General features: G+C 40.9%; 1 protein-coding gene across 1 annotated transcript in view; it reads left to right on the top strand.

The window, feature by feature from the left end:
* Nucleotides 1–20,325, top strand: part of LOC123774175 (putative N-acetylated-alpha-linked acidic dipeptidase) — a 43,315-nt gene that overhangs the window by 14,316 nt on the left and 8,674 nt on the right. Inside the window, exons 3-12 of the mRNA XM_069312715.1 lie at nt 3,321–3,477; nt 5,123–5,257; nt 6,531–6,653; nt 9,661–9,844; nt 11,092–11,182; nt 13,896–14,071; nt 14,383–14,505; nt 16,210–16,356; nt 17,259–17,326; nt 19,081–19,272. Of these exons, the coding sequence (XP_069168816.1) occupies nt 3,321–3,477; nt 5,123–5,257; nt 6,531–6,653; nt 9,661–9,844; nt 11,092–11,182; nt 13,896–14,071; nt 14,383–14,505; nt 16,210–16,356; nt 17,259–17,326; nt 19,081–19,272 (1,396 nt within the window). The remainder of the gene's footprint in view (nt 1–3,320; nt 3,478–5,122; nt 5,258–6,530; nt 6,654–9,660; nt 9,845–11,091; nt 11,183–13,895; nt 14,072–14,382; nt 14,506–16,209; nt 16,357–17,258; nt 17,327–19,080; nt 19,273–20,325) is intronic.

Genomic DNA, 20,325 nt, shown 5'->3' with positions numbered 1-20,325 from the left:
AACTTGAACTTGATCTACCCTATTAATTCCCTTGAGAATCTTGAATGTGGTGATCATTGTGTGTGTGTGTCGACCTTCAACCTATACATAATTCTCTGCCTACATATATACTGAGTTTGGCACCTTCTTTTGCTAATTGGACAACTATATATTATACCTGCTTACATCAGTTCGAAACGTATCCCATGATGCACGAATTTGTGGAGCAGTCTTTCTTGTAAACATACGTTGTAGAATATGACCGTAAGGATAAGATTAATCCACTTGTTCTTCTCAATCATGTCCTGTATCACGTCACCCCAAGCCAGTATAAGCATTAACAGAGTATGGAAAATGTTACGGGCTCACCATAGCCCGTGCTACATGGACATTTCGTTCTGAGTAGCTAAATCAACAACATATGGAAAATTTGTCTTTAAAAATGTAAGGAGTGCCTTGCGAAACGCATCCCTTAGGCATCAGACCATGAAAATAGTGTGAAAATGAACTGTGGAGAGTCAATTTTTCAACTTCCCTCGACAGTGAAGAAAAACATAAGAAATATTGAAAAGACTCGTGTTAGAATCATTAATCTAACCCTTTCGTTCATATTCAACAACATATATATATATATATATATATATATATATATATATATATATATATATATATATATATATATATATATATATATATATATATATATATATATATATATTACATTTTCAAAGACTTCACAAATACACAACTGATTAGAACTTGCGTTTCCCTGATTTTATATCTACATTTGAGTGAGGTGGGAAGGGTGATGTGGCATTACATTTGAGTAAGGTGGGAAGGATGATGTGGCATTAGAGGATATTAATAGGGTATTAAAAGTATCAACACAAGACAGAACACGAAACAATGGATATTGAATAGAAGTGTTTGTAGAAAGCCTATTGGTCCATATTTCTTGATGCTTCTATATTGGAGCGGAGTCTTGAGGTGGGTAGAATATAGTTGTGCAATAATTGGCTGTTGATTGCTGGTGTTGACTTCTTGATGTGTAGTGCCTCGCAAACGTCGAGCCGCCTGCTATCGCTGTATCTATCGATGATTTCTGTGTTGTTTACTAGGATTTCTCTGGCGATGGTTTGGTTATGGGAAGAGATTATATGTTCCTTAATGGAGCCCTGTTGTTTATGCATCGTTAAACGCCTAGAAAGAGATGTTGTTGTCTTGCCTATATACTGGGTTTTTTGGAGCTTACAGTCCCCAAGTGGGCATTTGAAGGCATAGACGACGTTAGTCTCTTTTAAAGCGTTCTGTTTCGTGTCTGGAGAGTTTCTCATGAGTAGGCTGGCCGTTTTTCTGGTTTTATAGTAAATCGTCAGTTGTATCCTCTGATTTTTGTCTGTAGGGATAACGTTTCTATTAACAATATCTTTCAGGACCCTTTCCTCTGTTTTATGAGCTGTGGAAAAGAAGTTCCTGTAAAATAGTCTAATAGGGGGTATAGGTGTTGTGTTAGTTGTCTCTTCGGAGGTTGCATGGCTTTTCACTTTCCTTCTTATGATGTCTTCGATGAAACCATTGGAGAAGCCGTTATTGACTAGAACCTGCCTTACCCTACAGAGTTCTTCGTCGACTTGCTTCCATTCTGAGCTGTGGCTGAGAGCACGGTCGACGTATGCGTTAACAACACTCCTCTTGTACCTGTCAGGGCAGTCGCTGTTGGCATTTAGGCACATTCCTATGTTTGTTTCCTTTGTGTAGACTGCAGTGTGGAAACCTCCGCCCTTTTCCATGACTGTTACATCTAGAAAAGGCAGCTTCCCATCCTTTTCCGTCTCGTAAGTGAAACGCAGCACGGAACTCTGCTCAAATGCCTCCTTCAGCTCCTGCAGATGTCTGACATCAGGTACCTGTGTAAAAATGTCGTCAACATACCTGCAGTATATGGCCGGTTTCAAGTTCATGTCGACTAAGACTTTTTGCTCGATGGTACCCATGTAGAAGTTTGCAAACAGGACACCTAGGGGAGAACCCATAGCGACCCCATCTACTTGCTTATACATGTGCCCATCCGGGCTCAAGAAGGGTGCCTCTTTAGTACAAGCTTGGAGTAGTTTCCTCAGAATACTTTCTGGCATGTCAAGAGGAGTACAGGCTGGATCACGATACACTCTGTCGGCTATCATTCCGATTGTCTCGTCCACAGGTACGTTGGTAAACAGCGATTCTACGTCCAACGAGGCTCTTATCCCTGTGGCCCGTGCGCCCCGCAGTAAGTCCACAAATTCCTTTGGAGACTTCAGGCTGAAGGCGCAAGGAACATAAGGAGTCAGCAGGCCGTTGAGTCGCTTCGCCAATCTGTACGTGGGTGTGGGTATCTAGCCATGCAACCTCCGAAGAGACAACTAACACAACACCTATACCCCCTATTAGACTATTTTACAGGAACTTCTTTTCCACAGCTCATAAAACAGAGGAAAGGGTCCTGAAAGATATTGTTAATAGAAACGTTATCCCTACAGACAAAAATCAGAGGATACAACTGACGATTTACTATAAAACCAGAAAAACGGCCAGCCTACTCATGAGAAACTCTCCAGACACGAAACAGAACGCTTTAAAAGAGACTAACGTCGTCTATGCCTTCAAATGCCCACTTGGGGACTGTAAGCTCCAAAAAACCCAGTATATAGGCAAGACAACAACATCTCTTTCTAGGCGTTTAACGATGCATAAACAACAGGGCTCCATTAAGGAACATATAATCTCTTCCCATAACCAAACCATCGCCAGAGAAATCCTAGTAAACAACACAGAAATCATCGATAGATACAGCGATAGCAGGCGGCTCGACGTTTGCGAGGCACTACACATCAAGAAGTCAACACCAGCAATCAACAGCCAATTATTGCACAACTATATTCTACCCACCTCAAGACTCCGCTCCAATATAGAAGCATCAAGAAATATGGACCAATAGGCTTTCTACAAACACTTCTATTCAATATCCATTGTTTCGTGTTCTGTCTTGTGTTGATACTTTTAATACCCTATTAATATCCTCTAATGCCACATCATCCTTCCCACCTTACTCAAATGTAATGCCACATCACCCTTCCCACCTCACTCATATATATATATATATATATATATATATATATATATATATATGCGAACAAGCCTGAATGGTCACCAGGACTATATGCAACTGAAAACTCACACCCCAGAATATCTGTTATATATATATATATATATATATATATATATATGTATGTATGTTTTCTTGACTATATATAAAAAGCTTCTAGAGTACGGATTATGTTGTTAACTCATGCGGTGTTCAGACACCTGACGCTGGAGCCGCACCTCGGCGGAACGGACGGGGAGCTGGGGGTAGCCCGCTGGGTGGCTCAGACCTGGCAGCGCCAGGGTCTCGATCAGGTCCATCTGGTGCCCTACAAGGTCCTCCTCTCCTACCCGGACCCTCTCATACCCAACTTGGTGAGTGTACCTGGCTTCCTTTTCTACAGTTGTTTACTGTATGTGTCAAGTAGTTTTTTTTTTATTATTATTATTTTCTACCACAGACGTGGCCACACATTTACAATGCTAACCAGAATACTGTATATACATTTTCTTCTGTCCTCCATGGACAGGGTTAGAGATGTGTTAAACATATAGTTCAAGGGTTTATTGAACAATCAACCACAGAAGGTGATTCGGTGTTTTTAAAATGCTAAGCTAACCTACATACGTAAATACATAGATACACAGATTTACGTATGCCCTACATAAAGTGTTCGATGTGTCTTTTACATAGTGTCATTAATGTGCATTTACAAAGGTGAAATGTAATTCTGATCAGCTTCCATATATACTTTATACACATACACACACACATATACATACATATATACACACACACACATGCATTCACATACATTTGTCTCTTTTACTCTGACAGGGTGAGATAGCTGATAAAGAAACTTGTGAGCAATTAAGCACTTAATCACTGAAGGTGATTAAGGTGCTTTTACAAGCTCAGGTTATATAGTTACATCACGTACATACATTGTATAATTGATACATTACTTGGTCAATCTTGGGTACAAGTCCAATATATCATCAAGTGTTCCAGTACTCATATAGTAACTACAGAGTTCAGCATACCTTAGCCCAGGAGGGCGAAAGTCAGTCAGTATGGGACATTCTACAATATAATGTTCAAGAGAGTGTAAGGGTCCAGAAGATCCATTTCACATTCCATTCACTTTTGCTCTAGGAGGCTCGAATCCTGAACCCCACGTGTGTACCCGCCAAACACACACCGAAACTACGACGTTGGTACAACGTTCGAACAAGTTTTAACACTTCCTAACCAGTTATAACAACCAATATAGCAAGTTGTAACAACGTTCTAATACGTCATAAACACGTTAAGCCAAGATGTAACAACTTTATTACAAGTTGTAACAAGCGGAAAATAGAGACAGTTTCGGTTTGTGTTTCCAGGGTAAGTCCGAAGCTTTTTTTCATACATTTCACAGTTAATAATATACCACATGTTATACCGAAATTGTAATTAGGAAGACCAGATGGGCATAAAGGGAATAAGAGGCATCTGAACACAAGTATTTATGTAATTAGCAGTTATCGTATTAGCATTGCATTGTCATGCATTATCCACAATAATGGTTCAAATATTTCAGACAAAGGAATTCATTTCAAAACAATTTTTATTTAATGGAGTGGCAGATATATAGAAAATCATAACAAAATGTAATTTAGAATTCACATGAACAGATAGATTAGACTAGTTTTTATCTTAATATCTGCACTTTATTTAAATGGTCCCACCATAAGCTTCCGAAAATGAACATCCTAGTTTGGAACTAATGTTCTGTTTCTAAGTGAATTACGTTAATTCTATTTCTTTTGCTAAACCCATTTTTGGAGCAGGAAGCAGAATAGTGACAATGTTAATGTCATTCATGTCCTTTTGAAGGTGGAGTCTCCATGCACGAGTACAGTAGGCCAGGCGAGGGCATACGAGATGTTTGTTCAGCATGATGGTCACTTTCTTGTCCCTGTATTTACAAATACATTTGATTTGACGTTTGTGTTACATTAACTCTCTTGGTTGAAGGTACGCATAGTTGACGATGAGGGGAGTGCCGCGTGGGTGTCTGCAGCCAAGCAAAAGGCTCTTTATGCACCCGAAGAAGCTTCGCCAGAATTGCCTTTCACCTTCCTCGGGTATGCTCCCCGCGGTAATGTGACGGTAAGTGGATCCTGGCCGTGGCGAGTGGGGATCCGCCTTGGCGAGTGGGGACCCGCCTTGGCGAGTGGGGATCCGCCTTGGCGAGTGGGGACCCGCCTTGGCGAGTGGGGACCCGCCTAGGCGAGTGGGGATCCGCCTTGACGAGTGGGGATCCGCCTTGGCGAGTGGGGATCCGCCTTGGCGAGTGGGGACCCGCCTTGGCGAGTGGGGATCCGCCTTGGCGAGTGGGGACCCGCCTTGGCGAGTGGGGACCCGCCTTGGCGAGTGGGGACCCGCCTAGGCGAGTGGGGATCCGCCTTGGCGAGTGGGGATCCGCCTTGGCGAGTGGGGATCCGCCTTGGCGAGTGGGGATCCGCCTTGGCGAGTGGGGACCCGCCTTGGCGAGTGGGGACCCGCCTTGGCGAGTGGGAACCTACCTTAGCGAGTGGAGTCAGGTTTACTAACATGTCTCAGATAAAGTTTTGTTAACAGATCATGAATAAAGTTATATGTTGTCAATGATTAACACAATCTGTTTATAACCTTAAGGTTCTGGGTTCAATTCCCGTGAGGGAACGAGACACTTACACAAGTTCTTTAATTTGATGCCTGTTCACTCGGTAAAAAATTAATTACCTGGTGGGAGTAGACAACTGTTGTGGGTTGTATCCTGGGAAAGGTCGTACCCTACCTATAAGTCGCTAAAATGGCCTGTGGCTATGACCAACCCCTGCCTTTAGGCCCATAGGTAGTAGTGTAAAAGTAGACTATGACCGTCTCTTTTCAGTTTCTAAAGGGACGGTTGTAGTCCACTCTTTTCCTGTCTCCTATCCACTCCTTGGAGATCTCTTTTTGTACAGTATCTTGTACAGCATTTTGTACAGCCATGTGAGATTGACGTCATAGTTCAAGTCCTTTATTTCACCAACTAGTGTAAGGAAGGTTATCTTGAGGTTATCTTGAGATGATTTCGGGGCTTTTTAGTGTCCCCGCGGCCCGGTCCTCGACCAGGCCTCCACCCTCAGGAAGCTGCCCGTGACAGCTGACTAACACCCAGGTACCTATTTTACTGCTAGGTAACAGGGGTGTAACATGAAGGTGTTAGTTTAAACTTTGTGGCCAGTAGCTGTAGTTCGCTTCCATGGCAAACAGTTTCGTATTTGTCTTCGGCAAACTGTTTAATATTTATCTTCCCTTGTTACCAATTTACTCCAAGAAATGTATAAATTTACTAAAACTTAATTTTATATACAGTAAATTTTATCACCATGAATAATAAAATAATACTCTCCAGGGTGACGTTGTGTATGCTTACTATGGTCGTGAAGAAGACTTCCACTTCCTAGCAGAAGAAGGTATTGACTTGTCTGGCAAGATTGTCATTGCTCGCTATGGCCAAATCTTCAGAGCTAATATTGTGAGTTATATATTTTTCACCACGGAGAGCAGTCTCCGTGGTGTAGTGGTAAGACACTCGCCTGGCGTTCCGCGAGCGCTATGTCATGGGTTCGTATCCTGGCCGGGGAGGATTTACTGGGCGCAATTCCTTAACTGTAGCCTCTGTTTAACGCAACAGTAAAATGTGTACTTGGATGAAAAAACGATTCTTCGCGGCAGGGAATCGTATTCCAGGGACCATAGGATTAAGGACTTGCCCGAAACGCTACGCGTACTAGTGGCTGTACAAGAATGTAACAACTCTTGTATATATCTCAAAAAAAAAAAAAAAAAAAAAAAGTTAAGTATAACTTGGAGATGGCAAGATCCAGTTTAATATTTCGTTCTCATATGTTCTAACTTAATGCAAATGGCACTCGTATGTATTGGGAGATATCCTATTTTTTATAATTTATATATACAGATCCCCAAGAGAACTCTTCGTCTTCTGTAAATTGTCCTGAATACAGTATGATATATTAGCCATCATTATATATATATAAAATATTATCAAGAATGATGAAAGCAATTTGCTGAAGAACAAGCCTACAACATAATTTATTATGCACCCCATACCCATCCTGTGGGTGGTCGTGAACCCCATACCCATCCTGTGGTTGGTAGTGGGCCCCCCCATACCCATCCTGTAGGTGGTAGTGGACCCCATACGCATCCTGTGGTTGGTAGTGGGCCCACCATACCCATCCTGTGGGTGGTAGTGGACCCCATACCCATCCAGTGGGTGGTAGTTCACCCCCATACCCATCCTGTGGGGGTGGTAGTGGTAGTAGTTAAACTGTAACTACCTCTTACTTAAACTTCATCACTATTGAATCCAAGGCCTTGCTATGAACTATATTTGGTCATATCTTGATGACACTAATATGTGGCCATCAATGACATAACCTTTCCCATTCTACCATTAACCATAGGAGTGCCACAAGGCAGCATCTTAAGACCTCTATTTCTTATATACATCAATGATTTGCCAAATGTCTTTAACATCCTTAAACCTATACTATTTGCTGACGATACTACCTTCATATCTTAAGACCTACTTAAAATTATCTGTTAGATTAAGGACCTGCCCGAAACACTGCGTGTACTAGTGGTTTTACAAGAATGTAAATACTATGCTATGTATGCTCACAAACCCAATGTACCTTCTTGTATCTAAATAAATAAATAAATTAATAAAATACATAAATATATTCAGACTCAAACGGACATGTACACTAAATAACATTGTAAATAACGAATTAAAGAAAGTCCACTCATGGGCGTTAACGAACAAATTTACACTACTACATTTTATTTGGAAGTAAATCATAAAACCAAATTCACCTTTAGGGAGACAATGTTAACATTAGTAATAAAAAATGATGGGAAGATACTGAACTTCAGCACCCAGATATGAATAGGTATTGGAAGAATTTAAGAACACCAGTGTTATATACTCTCACAAGCCAATGTGTATACAATCTTGTATATACAATTATATGTATATAATCTAATATAATATAATAATATATGTATTTATATCTTGTATATATTATTTATATACAATCTTGTATATAAATAAATAAAATAAGTCAGTCAGTTACAGTTAATATAACATTGCTCTTCTGCCCAACCACTTGGGGTTATCTTGAGGTTATCTTGAGATGATTTCGGGGCTTTAGTGTCCCCGCGGCCCGGTCCTCGACCAGGCCTCCACCCCCAGGAAGCAGCCCGTGACAGCTGACTAACACCCAGGTACTTAATTTACTGCTAGGTAACAGGGGCATAGGGTGAAAGAAACTCTGCCTATTGTATCTTGCCGGCACCTGGGATCTAACCCAGGACCACAGGATCACAAGTCCCGCGTGCTGTCCGCTCGGCCGACTGGCTCCCATGGACGGTAGAGCGACGGTAGGTGGACGCTAGAGTGACGGTCTCACTTCACGCAGGTCGGCGTTCAATCCCCGACCATCCACAAGTGGTTGGGTACCATTCCTTTTCCCCGTCCCATCCCAAATCCTTATCCTGACCCCTTCCCAGGGCTATATAGTCGTAATGGCTTGGTGTTTTCTCCTCATAGTTCCCTTCCCTTCTGCTTACAGGATGGGTATGAAGTCTCTAATAAATTAACTACATTTAAGGAGCCGGATTATAAGTGTTAATGTTTGAAATCTTTCCAGTATTGCTCAACAAATGACTTTTCAATATTATTTGATTGATATTATGAGTTTGAAACTAAAATATCCTTTTATGTGTAAAATCTCGTGTAAAAGAGCTTTAACAAAAGGCAGAATATATATATGTGTATAAAAAGATACTGCAATTAGGAAGCTTTCTTCCTTGTGTATTAGATAATGACATTTATTTTATTTTTTCCCCACTATTTCAGCTCAAATCATGCTTTTGATCTCAGTTATAAGTCTTAGTCTTAAGTGTTTTTCCCACTTCTTGCCCGAAATGCTGTGTGTATTAGTGGCTTTAGGCATAGTATATACTAGCTCTATCTAGAAATCCAACATACTGTTTGTAACTCATTTTGTATGCATGTATAAACATGATTTGTCCCCATGGCGTAGTGGCAAGATACTCACTGGGCGTTTCGCAAGCACTTTGTCCTGGGTTCGTATCCTGGCCGGGGAGGATTTACTAGGTGCAAATCCTTAACTGTAGCCTCTGTTTAACCCAACAGTAAAATGGGTGATTGGTTGTTAAGCGATTTGACAGTCGTATTCCGGTGAACATAAGGATTAAGAACTTGCCCGAAACTCTACGCGTGTTAGTGGCTGTACAAGAACGTAAGAACTCTTGTATATATAAATAAATACATCAAATACAATACAATACAATACAATTTTATTTAGGTAAGGTACATACATACAATAAATTTGTACAAGGATTGGTTGACTTATAGGTAGAGCTAGTACATACAATGCCTAAAGCCACTATTACGCAAAGCGTTTCGGGCATTAATCGGGCATCATTATCAGGTACGAATGGCAGAGGAGCGTGGAGCCCTTGGAGTTGTGGTGTACAGTGATCCAGCTGACTATGCTCCCGCAGGCCCCGACTTTGTCTACCCACACTCCTCCTACATGCCCCCATCTGCTTCCCCGTTTGGGACTGTTAAACTGGGGGATGGCGACCCTCTTACTCCATTTTATCCTTCCATAGGTCAGTTGCCTTGATTGTTTCAGCATTTTTTGTTTTCAAGTTCACAGGCCCTCGGGAATTTGAGAAAATAGTGAAGATATTATGCGACATCTCTGGGCACTAAATCAATAATTTTTGTAAATCCGAACTCAAGTTAATTGCTAATTAAAGCTAAAGTGAATTCTATATCTGTAGATTTGACTTATATTTTGATGACAAAACTCGAACTTAACACTTTGGCAATTCTAAAAATATTTTAATTTTCTTTTGTTTACAAAATTCCATATATTTCATTGGATATAATGTAGATAATTTCAAATTGAAATTTCAGTTATTTAAATATAAAGTCCTGATTTTGTAAAGTGGTTTTTCATAATAGTATTTCAAGTTTTATGATAATCTTTGAAATAACGTCCACAATTTTATCAAGGCTTATCTATTTCTTATGTATGTTAAATCTTTGAAATTATAGGCATTTATGATCAGAGTTCAATTCCAAATTCTATAATGACAAATTTCAATTGACGTGAACACCCATCAATTATGTAGGCTGCCATTTACAGGTTAACATTACTTAACCCTTCTGTCCCATTATTTATATCCACTATTGTTCCAAAATAAAATATTTTAGTCATGTGATTGACATAGGCTGTTCTGATTACTTTTGATACATTCACTTTACTGTTCACACTTATCTCTATTGATGTGTTGCTAATAAAGCAATACTGATTCAGACAAGTTGATAAGACCAGTATAAATACTTAGGCATCAACATCAAAGCATTTCCTTGAAAATAATATTGAAAAGGAAAAACAAACTTATTTGTTCTGATCAATTTGCCACAATTGCAAGCATGATTTTTCTGAAGTGAAAATAATAATAATGTACAATAATGTACAAGAAAAGCACAATAATGATCCAAGTTTTCAAATTATTGTAATTGGTTTGAAAATTTATGAAAAAATACCATGGTATATTCTGTCTCGTAACTTTGCCCACTCACGTGGACATTTTTGTTTATGTTAGCTATTAGTTAAGTGTTCAGTTGTTAATAGAACGTCGCATTTTAACGTATAGTTTACCTGAGGCCAAAAACTGTCGTACTAGAAAATGGCAGCGGGTCGCAAAATTGACGTACTGTCCCGTTTTCTGTTTTGGGTCCTCTGGTAGGTTAGGATAAGCACTCTTTAGTACAACTGTTTCTTGATGTTGGGGGAACCTTAGGAGGACGGGCTGAAGTAATTAATACCTTTCTGTTTTATTCCCAGAGAGTGCGTTCCGTATTCCAGAGGAAGAAGCATCCATGCCAAAGATTCCAGCACAAAGCATTAGCTACGACGATGCTTGCCAGATACTAAGGTACAGTTTACACAGGCTTATCTCGGCCAAATAGTCATTGTAAACTACAGCAAATTGGTTTAATCACTGTCAGTCGAGGATGATTTGTGTAATTGGCCAATACTTAAAACTCTTACAAGACCAAACATTGACTTGTATTGTATTTTATTAAAGAACAAACGCTACAAATATACAATGTATTAATATTTTCAGGAATGTTTGTCATTGGAAGGGATATGTAAATTAGAATTCTAATTTCTTTACAAGTGTAAATACTTCAGAGTATTTAATACACTTTTCAGTTTCCTAAATATTACAATTTTTAATGGAAAACAACTTTAAAACGAAATTTTAGAAATAAGTTTTTTACTTTATTTAGTTGTATTAAAATGAAAAGCAGCCACAATCAGCAACTTTAGATACAGCAACGGCTGTATCTAAATTTGAAACTGTATGGAGTCTACCTCTCCCTCCTCACTTCATAGTGCATTCCATTTGTTCATTTGTATGGCATAGAAACAAATAATTTCTAATGTCTCTGTGGCTCATTTGAGTACTAAGTTTTCATCTGTGTTCCCTTGTTAGTGTTCGCATTTGCTAAATAATGTCTTCCTCTTCTGTCTTCCAGGTAAGCGAGGTTGAATTCCTGTAGCATTTTCCTGTAACTCGTACCTCTCAGTTCTGGAACTAATCTGGTAGCATACTTCTGAACTTTTTCAAACTTTGCCTTTTGTTTGACTAGATATGGACCCTTCGCTGGAGCCTCACATTCCAAGATTGGTCTGTTATATTTATTTATTTATTTTTATATACAATAGTTCTTACATTCTTGTACAGTATAGCCACTAGCATGCGTAGCGTTTTGGGCAAGTCGTTAATCCTATGTTCTCCGGAATACAACCCGCCGAATCGTTTAACAACTAGGTACTCATTTTACTGTTGGGTGAACAGAGGCTACAGTTAAGGATTGGCGCCCAGTAAATCCTCCCCGGCCAGGATACGAAGCCAGGCCAAAGTGCTACGCGAAGAGCCGGTCGAGTGTTTTACCACTACACCACAGGGGACTGCTAATATGTTATATATAAGAAACACAAATTCCTGAAGGTAGTTACGTTGCCAACTGTGAAGGTTGGTTATGTTTCAGCAGAATATGCTGCTGATGACTACAGCATTTTGATGTTCAAGAAACGGTTTGTGTGTGATATCAACTTCCTAATCTTTCGCTCTACCTGATTCGTGAAGGATTTCAGTTATTTGATACATTGTGTTTGGTCTCTTGATCCGTACACGTATTTTGCACTTATTTGAGTTAAACTTTTGCTAATCATTTGTTGCAAATGGCTACTTTGTCCAGGTCATCTTGTTATCTTCGTGTGTCTTAATCTTCCTCATATATCGGGGTCCCAGTAGTATAGTATGGTTCGTTCTCGACACACAATAGAAAATTCTGGGTTCGAATCCCAGATGGAACAGAAATGGTTGGGCATTTCCTATCATTCTGTTTCTTTTTCTATTTTGTTTAATTCCTATCAATAGGACTTTCCTATTTCTCTGTTCACCTAGCAGTAAGTAGGTACTCTGGAGTCACCTTGTTGTGGGGTTGCATCCTGGGCGGGGTCAGTAATTCGACCTGGGGGGGGGGGGGACTAGATATTAATTGAAATTGAAATTGGAATAAGTTTTTTTTTTTTTTTTTTTTTTTTTTTTTTTTTTTTTTTTTTTTTTTTTTTTTTTTTTTTTTTTTTTTTTTTTTTTTTTTGAGATATATACAAGAGTTGCTACATTCTTGTACAGCCACTAGTACGCGTAGCGTGGTAAAATGTGGTGGTAAAATGTAAAAAAACCACGTGGTGGCGTGGTTTATTGAGGTAAAATACACACAAAGGGATGAGGTAGCTCAAGCTATTCTCACCCCATTCAGTACAACGTGTTAATACATACATAGACACACATCACAAATAAACATATTAGATATTAATTATTAAGTTAGCCTTCATGGATTACCAACAGGAAAAAAAAACTGTAGTGTACACTTGCTTAGATTACAAGTTAGATTGTATTCAGACTTCGCAGATTTTCTGTCAATCATATTAGATGGTGAACAGGAAAAATCTGAAAGTTAGCAGCAATTTTATAAGCCTGGGGCTAGATTCACGAAGCAGTTACGAACCTGTCCATCTTTTCTCAATCTTTGGCGGCTTTGTTTACAATTATTAAACAGTTAATGAGCTCCGAAGCACCAGGAGGCTGTTTATAACAATAACAACAGTTGATTGGCAAGTTTTCATGCTTGTAAACTGTTTAATAAATGTAACCAAAGCCGTCAAAGATTGAGGAAAGATGTACAGGTTTGTAAGTGCTTGCGTAACAGCGTCATGAATCTGGCCCCAAATTCGTAAGTGCTTGTGTAACTGCTTCTTGAATCTGGCCCCAGGTTCGTAAGTACTTGCGTAACTGCGTCATGAATCTGGCCCCAGGTTCGTAAGTGCTTGTGTAACTGCTTCCTGAATCTGGTCCCAGGTTCGTAAGTGCTTGTGTAACTGCTTCTTGAATCTGGCCCCGGGTTCGTAAGTACTTGTGTAACTGCTTCTTGAACCTGGCCCCAAATTCGTAAGTGCTTGTGTAACTGCTTCTTGAATCTGGCCCTAGGTTCGTAAGTGCTTGTGTAACTGCTTCTTGAATCTTGCCCCTGGTCTTCAGAGGCCTATAACCTTTTCAATTTGCATGCTTGCAGCCGTATGGGAGGAGCTGTTGCTCCAGCAAGCTGGCAGGGTAACCTGAACCTTACTTACCGCATTGGACCAGGCCTCGCACACCCAGGCTGGAAAGTCAACGTGGATGTCAACAATAACAACACTCAAACTACCACTTACAATGTTGTGGGAGTCATTACAGGCCACGAGGAACCGGGTTAGTGCGGGTTTGAGTCAATATAAATCAAACCAGAGATGTTGACATTAAGTGTTGCTATATGCAGGCGATGAGTCGCAATAACGTGGCTAAAGTATGTTGACCAGACCACACACTACAAGGCGAAGGGACGACGATGTTTCGACTTGAGAATGATCCAGGACGGACTGAAACGTCGTCGTCCCTTTACCTTCTAGTGTGTGGTGTGGTCAACAAGTGTAGCTATAAATCTCAATATTTCTTAGAAATTTGCATCTATGGCACAGAAGCATTTCCATTGATGTAGTTCCGTTTAAATACTTTGCTTTTAGACAGATACGTTATTCTCGGCAACCACCTGGATGCTTGGCTCTTCGGTGGCTTGGATCCCAACTCCGGCACAGCCGCTATGCTCGAACTGTCGCGGGTCTTTGCTCATCTACGTAACGAAACGGGTGAGTAACGTACACCAGAATGTTATGCATTTGTGTTATTTGCGAACTGTGTTGCGTGCTTGTTCTTCATCTACCTTTTCACCCGGTAAACAAATGGTGGTTTGCAAATGACAGAAATTTAGTTTTTAGTTAGGTAAAATGTGAAGACTGAAAACCACCTATTTCTAATCTTGTGGTCACATGTTAGTGAAACGCTTCTCAATAACCGCCAGTAGTCAGCGCAACCAGTTAACCACCTAATTCCTCTGTTCACCTAGCAGCAAATAAATGCTCAGGAGGCAGACAACTGTTATGGGTTGCATCTTAGGGATCTTCTTGAGGTTATCTTGAGATGATTTTGTGGCTTAGCATCCCCCACGGCTCAGTCCTCCACCAGGCTTCCTTTTTGGGATGCTCAGTCATTAGTCTTGGGCAAGCATGGTGAATCTTTTTTTCTTTGAGTGTGTGTGTGTGCTTAAATTGGCGATAATCTCCTAAAAATTTTCTCTGGTGTGCCAGTGGGGATGAAAAATGCTTGAAATAATTCTTTAAGAACATTGTTTTGGTGGCCAGTAAGTTTGCATGTGTGCCAAGAAAATACCCTTGGGCCAGATTCAAGAAAGCAGTTACGCAAGCACTTATGAACCTGTCCATCTTTTCTCAATCTTTGGCGGCTTTGTTTACAATTATTAAACAATTAATGAGCTCCGAAGCAGCAGGAGGCTGTTTATAACAATAACAACAGTTGATTGGCAAATTTTCATGCTTGTAAACTGTTTAATAAATGTAACCAAAGCCGTCAAAGATTGAGGAAAGATGGACACGTTCATAAGTGCTTGCGTAAGTGCTTTCGTGAATCTGGCCCCAGGTCTAGAGAAAACCTCGAAGAGTCTTAACAAGCTGCTTGTGCCATACAGCAAGAAACAAGATGATTTAGACGCTTTTGATGAATACACTTGATACTGGTATAAGCCATTCATCGCCAACACAGAATAAGTGCATCATTTGTGCTTCTAAAATGGCGTGTCACAGGCTGAATGCTAGAAAAATATGTCATCTAATTACCATTTGATCACATCAGTTTATCTCTAGTTTACTGAGATCTTCTAGAGTACAGGAATTTTCTAGTTTTAGTTGAATTTGTTTATTATGAACCATAAATATTGGTGATAAGGTTCACTTTAGCGAACCACTTCCATTTCCTAGCACGACACTTTTTGGCCTTAGTTAACGCATACGGCCGAAATGTGACGTTCTATGTAAGATAACAAATTGTACCAGCATCCCTGCAAACACAAAACGAAACTGTCCCTATTTTCTACTTGTTACAACTTGTAAAAAATGTTGTTACATCTTGTTATAACGTTTTTATGACATATTAGAACAGTTTTACAACTTAAGTGTTGAAAGTTGTTCGAACGTCGTAGCAATGTTGTAGTTTCGTTGTGTGTTTGGCGGGATGGGCAGGGTAGGTCAGCCGTACAATAATGACTGATGCAGGCGATGAGTCACAATAACGGGGCTAAAGTATGTTGACCAGACCACACACTAGAAGGTGAAGGGACGACGACGTTTCGGTCCGTCGTGGACCATTCTCAAGTCCATTGTGAACCACAGTCAAGTGGTTGACAATCGACTTGAGAATGGTCCAGGACGGACCGAATCGTCGTCGTCCCTTCACCCTCTAGTGTGTGGTCAGGTTAATATTGACTGATGTCCTCACAGGTTGGCGGCCCAGACGTTCTCTGGTGTTCTGTGGATGGGGCGCCGAGGAGTATATGACTGTGGGATCAACAGAGTGGACGCAACAGTTCGCCAAACAACTGTCTGACAAGGCTGTAGCTTACCTCAATGTTGACATGGCAATAGAAGGTGAGTCTAAGCATCCAGCACTTTAACAGATCTCTTTCTCTCTGTCTCTGTCTCTCTCTGTTTCTCTGTCTCTCTCTGTCTCTGTCTCTCTCTGTCTCTCTCTGTCTCTCTCTGTCTCTCTCTGTCTCTCTCTGTCTCTCTCTCTCTGTCTCTCTCTCTCTGTCTCTCTCTGTCTCTCTCTGTCTCTCTCTGTCTCTCTCTGTCTCTCTCTCTCTCTCTCTCTCTCTCTCTCTCTCTCTCTCTCTCTCTCTCTCTCTCTCTCTCTCTCTCTCTCTCTCTCTCTCTCTCTCTCTCTCTCTCTCTCTCTCTCTCACACACACTCTCATACACAGGTGGAAACTGAGTCGCCAAATGAGCCACAGAGATATTAGAAAGAACTTTTTCAGTGTCAGAGTGGTTGACAAATGGAATGCATTAGGCAGTGATGTGGTGGAGGCTGACTCCATACACAGTTTCAAGTGTAGATATGATAGAGCCCAGTAGGCTCAGGAACCTGTACACCTGTTGATTGACGGTTGAGAGGCGGGACCAAAGAACCAGAGCTCAACCCCCGCAAGCACAACTAGGTGAGTATACTATGGACCTTGATATAAGCCTAACGTGTATGAATACACACTGGCTTCCTGTCCCCCGACACAATGAATTATTATTTAGATAATTCATATAACCTGTGATGTAGGTTCGAATCTATGTGCTAGGTATTCCCACGCACACGCCTTAGACAATCTCTGATTATTATTATTATTATTATTATTATTATTATTATTATTATTATTATTATGTTGTTGTTGTTGTTAAAGATTTGCTACCTAGAACAAAAAGCTCCAAGTAGCACGGGCTATGGCGAGCCCGCAAAAGGTATTATTATTATTATTTTTATTATATATACGCTCAATTTTCAGGTAACTACACACTGCGCACCAAGTCCTCGCCTCTCCTCGCTGATGCTGTATTCGAGAGTGCGAAAAAGGTAATATTTTATTCCCTTTCATCTTACCGATTGTCGCTATATTCACATATTTAGTATGTGCATATTATACCCCCTATGCATACAATATTGTTCTCAATATATGCATATAATCAGCAGTGGACAGGTTATGATGTATGCTTGAATTCAATTTAAATGGTGTATTCAGGTAATTTACATTACCTGATTTAAATTCAATTTATTTTTAGATAAATGTTTATGCTATTCATACACTGTCTTGATGTGTATATATATACTCAAAGTTTACATCATTCTTGCCCTGAAAACACACAAAGTGCATTAGACTGTCGCTATGTTTCCCTTATTTCAACTTTTAATAAAGTTGTTTCATCTGGTTATAACGTTTTTATGACGTATTAGAACGTTGTTACATTTTGTTATAACGTTTTTATGACGTATTAGAATGTTACATTTTGTTAAAACGTTTTTATGATGTATTAAAACGTTACCTCTTGTCATAGCATTTTTATGATATATTAGAATGTTGTTTCATATTGTTATAACGGTTTTATGACGTATTACAACGTGTCAGAGCCCCCCCCCCCCTATAATAAACTCCAGGAGCATCCACAGAGTCCTGTAGCATTCACAGAAAGTCCTAGAGCATCCCTAAAGAGTCCTGGAGTGTGTCTAGAGAGTCCTGGAACGTCCATAGTGTGTCCTGGAGCATCCACAGAAAGTCCTGGAGCATCCCTAAAGAGTCCTGGAGTGTGTCTAGAGAGTCCTGGAACGTCCATAGTGTGTCCTGGAGCATCCACAGAGAGTCCTGGAGCATCCCTAAAGAGTCCTGGAGTGTGTCTAGAGAGTCCTGGAGTGTCCATAGTGTGTCCTGGAGCATCCACAGAGAGTCCTGGAGCATCCCTAAAGAGTCCTGGAGTGTGTCTAGAGAGTTCTGGAACGTCCATAGTGTGTCCTGGAGCATCCACAGAGAGTCCTGGAACATCCCTAAAGAGTCCTGGAGTGTGTCTAGAGAGTCCTGGAACGTCCATAGTGTGTCCTGGAGCATCCACAGAGAGTCCTGGAGCATCCCTAAAGAGTCCTGGAGTGTGTCTAGAGAGTCCTGGAACGTCCATAATGTGTCCTGGAGCATTCACAGAGAGTCCTGGAGCATCCCTAAAGAGTCCTGGAATGTCTAGAGAGTCCTGGAGCATCCACAGAGTCCCCTGAAGCATCCCTAAAGAGTCCTGGAGTGTGTCTAGAGAGTCCTGGAACGTCCATAGTGTGTCCTGGAGCATCCACAGAGAGTCCTGGAGCATCCCTAAAGAGTCCTGGAGTGTGTCTAGAGAGTCCTGGAACGTCCATAGTGTGTCCTGGAGCATCCACAGAGAGTCCTGGAGCGTCCCTAAAGAGTCCTGGAGTGTCTAGAGAGTCCTGGAGCATCCACAGAGTCCCCAGGAGCATCCCTAAAGAGTCCTGGAGTGTGTCTAGAGAGTCCTGGAATGTGCATAGTGTCCTGGAGCGGCCATATAGACTCAGGTGGCAGCAGTAGCACCTGAGCACGTCAACATGGACGACCAACACTATGGAGAGGAGACTTTGCTATTGTTACCATTCTTATTACATAGCTTTCTAACATATCGGAAGAAAAAATGATATATTTGTTGGGAAAATTGGGGCAAAAATAAAGTTTATTTTTCCCCCATATGTATGATCAGTGTTTTCCGATTGTCAGTTGCATGTACATATATATATATATATATATATACATATATTGAATTATCCCCCCTTTATTCCAGATCCCTAATCCAGATCCAGTCGAAGTCATGGCTGGTCGCAAGAATGTGTACGCCACCTGGGCAGCTCGGAGGCCAGACCCCCTACAGCCTGACACCCCTCTCCTGCAGGCCATTGGGTCAGGCAGTGACTACAAGGGCTTCCAGCACAATCTGGGTATACCCTGTATGGATACTCGGTACACCCATGACAATGTAGGTGCTTCCGGGGGAATAGGAGGGGGATATGTTGTTAAGATTTTGTTGAATATTCTTTTACCCAGCAAACACAGAACGTTTGTGGACGTTTTTAAATGGTGCCACAAAGGTAATTTTGTAACTTTTGACATAAATACGTATTTCTGACGTTCTTAAAAACCATTAGATATAACTAAAAACGTATATTGTTCTTCTGTTAGTTGGCTGATTGCTGGGTCTTGTGGTCGGAAGACCTTATGGCTATTGTAGTGATATGTAGCGTCTCTGTCTCTCGCTCTCACTCTCTTGCTCTCTCTCTCTCTCTCTCTCTCTCTCTCTCTCTCTCTCTCTCTCTCTCTCTCTCTCTCTCTCTCTCTCTCTCTCTCTCTCTCTCTCTCTCTCTGTGTCTCTGTCTCTCTGTCTCTCTCTTTCTCTCCCTCTCTCTCTCCCTCTCTCTCTCTCTCTCTCTCTCTCTCTCTCTCTCTCTCTCTCTCTCTCTCTCTCTCTCTCTCTCTCTCTCTCTCTCTCTCTCTCTCTCTCTCTCTGTGTCTCTGTGTCTCTGTCTCTGTCTCTCTCTTTCTCTCCCCTCTCTCTCTCTCTCTCTCTCTCTCTCTCTCTCTCTCTCTCTCTCTCTCTCTCTCTCTCTCTCTCTCTCTCTCTCTCTCTCTCTCTCTCTCTCTGTGTGTCTCTCTCTCTGTCTCTGTCTCTCTTTCTCTCCCTCTCTCTCTCTCTCTCTCCTCTCTCTCTCCTCTCTCTCTCTCTCTCTCTCTCTCTCTCTCTCTCTCTCTCTCTCTCTCTCTCTCTCTCTCTCTCTCTCTCTCTCTCTCTCTCTCTCTCTCTCTCTTTAACATATAAATGTGCATTATATGTATATAATATATGTACATATCAATATACGTAGAACACAAAGGATGAGACACAAACAGGGGTAGAGGCAGACAGCAACAGTCAGATAGACAGACAGAGAGTGTCAGACATTGAGGCAAGCGGATAGACTTAGACAACAGACTAAGACATAGACAGTCAGAAATATAGACACAGCGACATAATAGATAATAGACTGAGACAGAT

The sequence above is a fragment of the Procambarus clarkii genome, chromosome 73, assembly GCF_040958095.1.
Source record: "Procambarus clarkii isolate CNS0578487 chromosome 73, FALCON_Pclarkii_2.0, whole genome shotgun sequence".
Lineage (NCBI taxonomy): Eukaryota > Metazoa > Arthropoda > Malacostraca > Decapoda > Cambaridae > Procambarus > Procambarus clarkii.
Note: the sequence above shows the minus strand (reverse complement) of the source record. Positions and strands in the feature narration are given on the sequence as shown.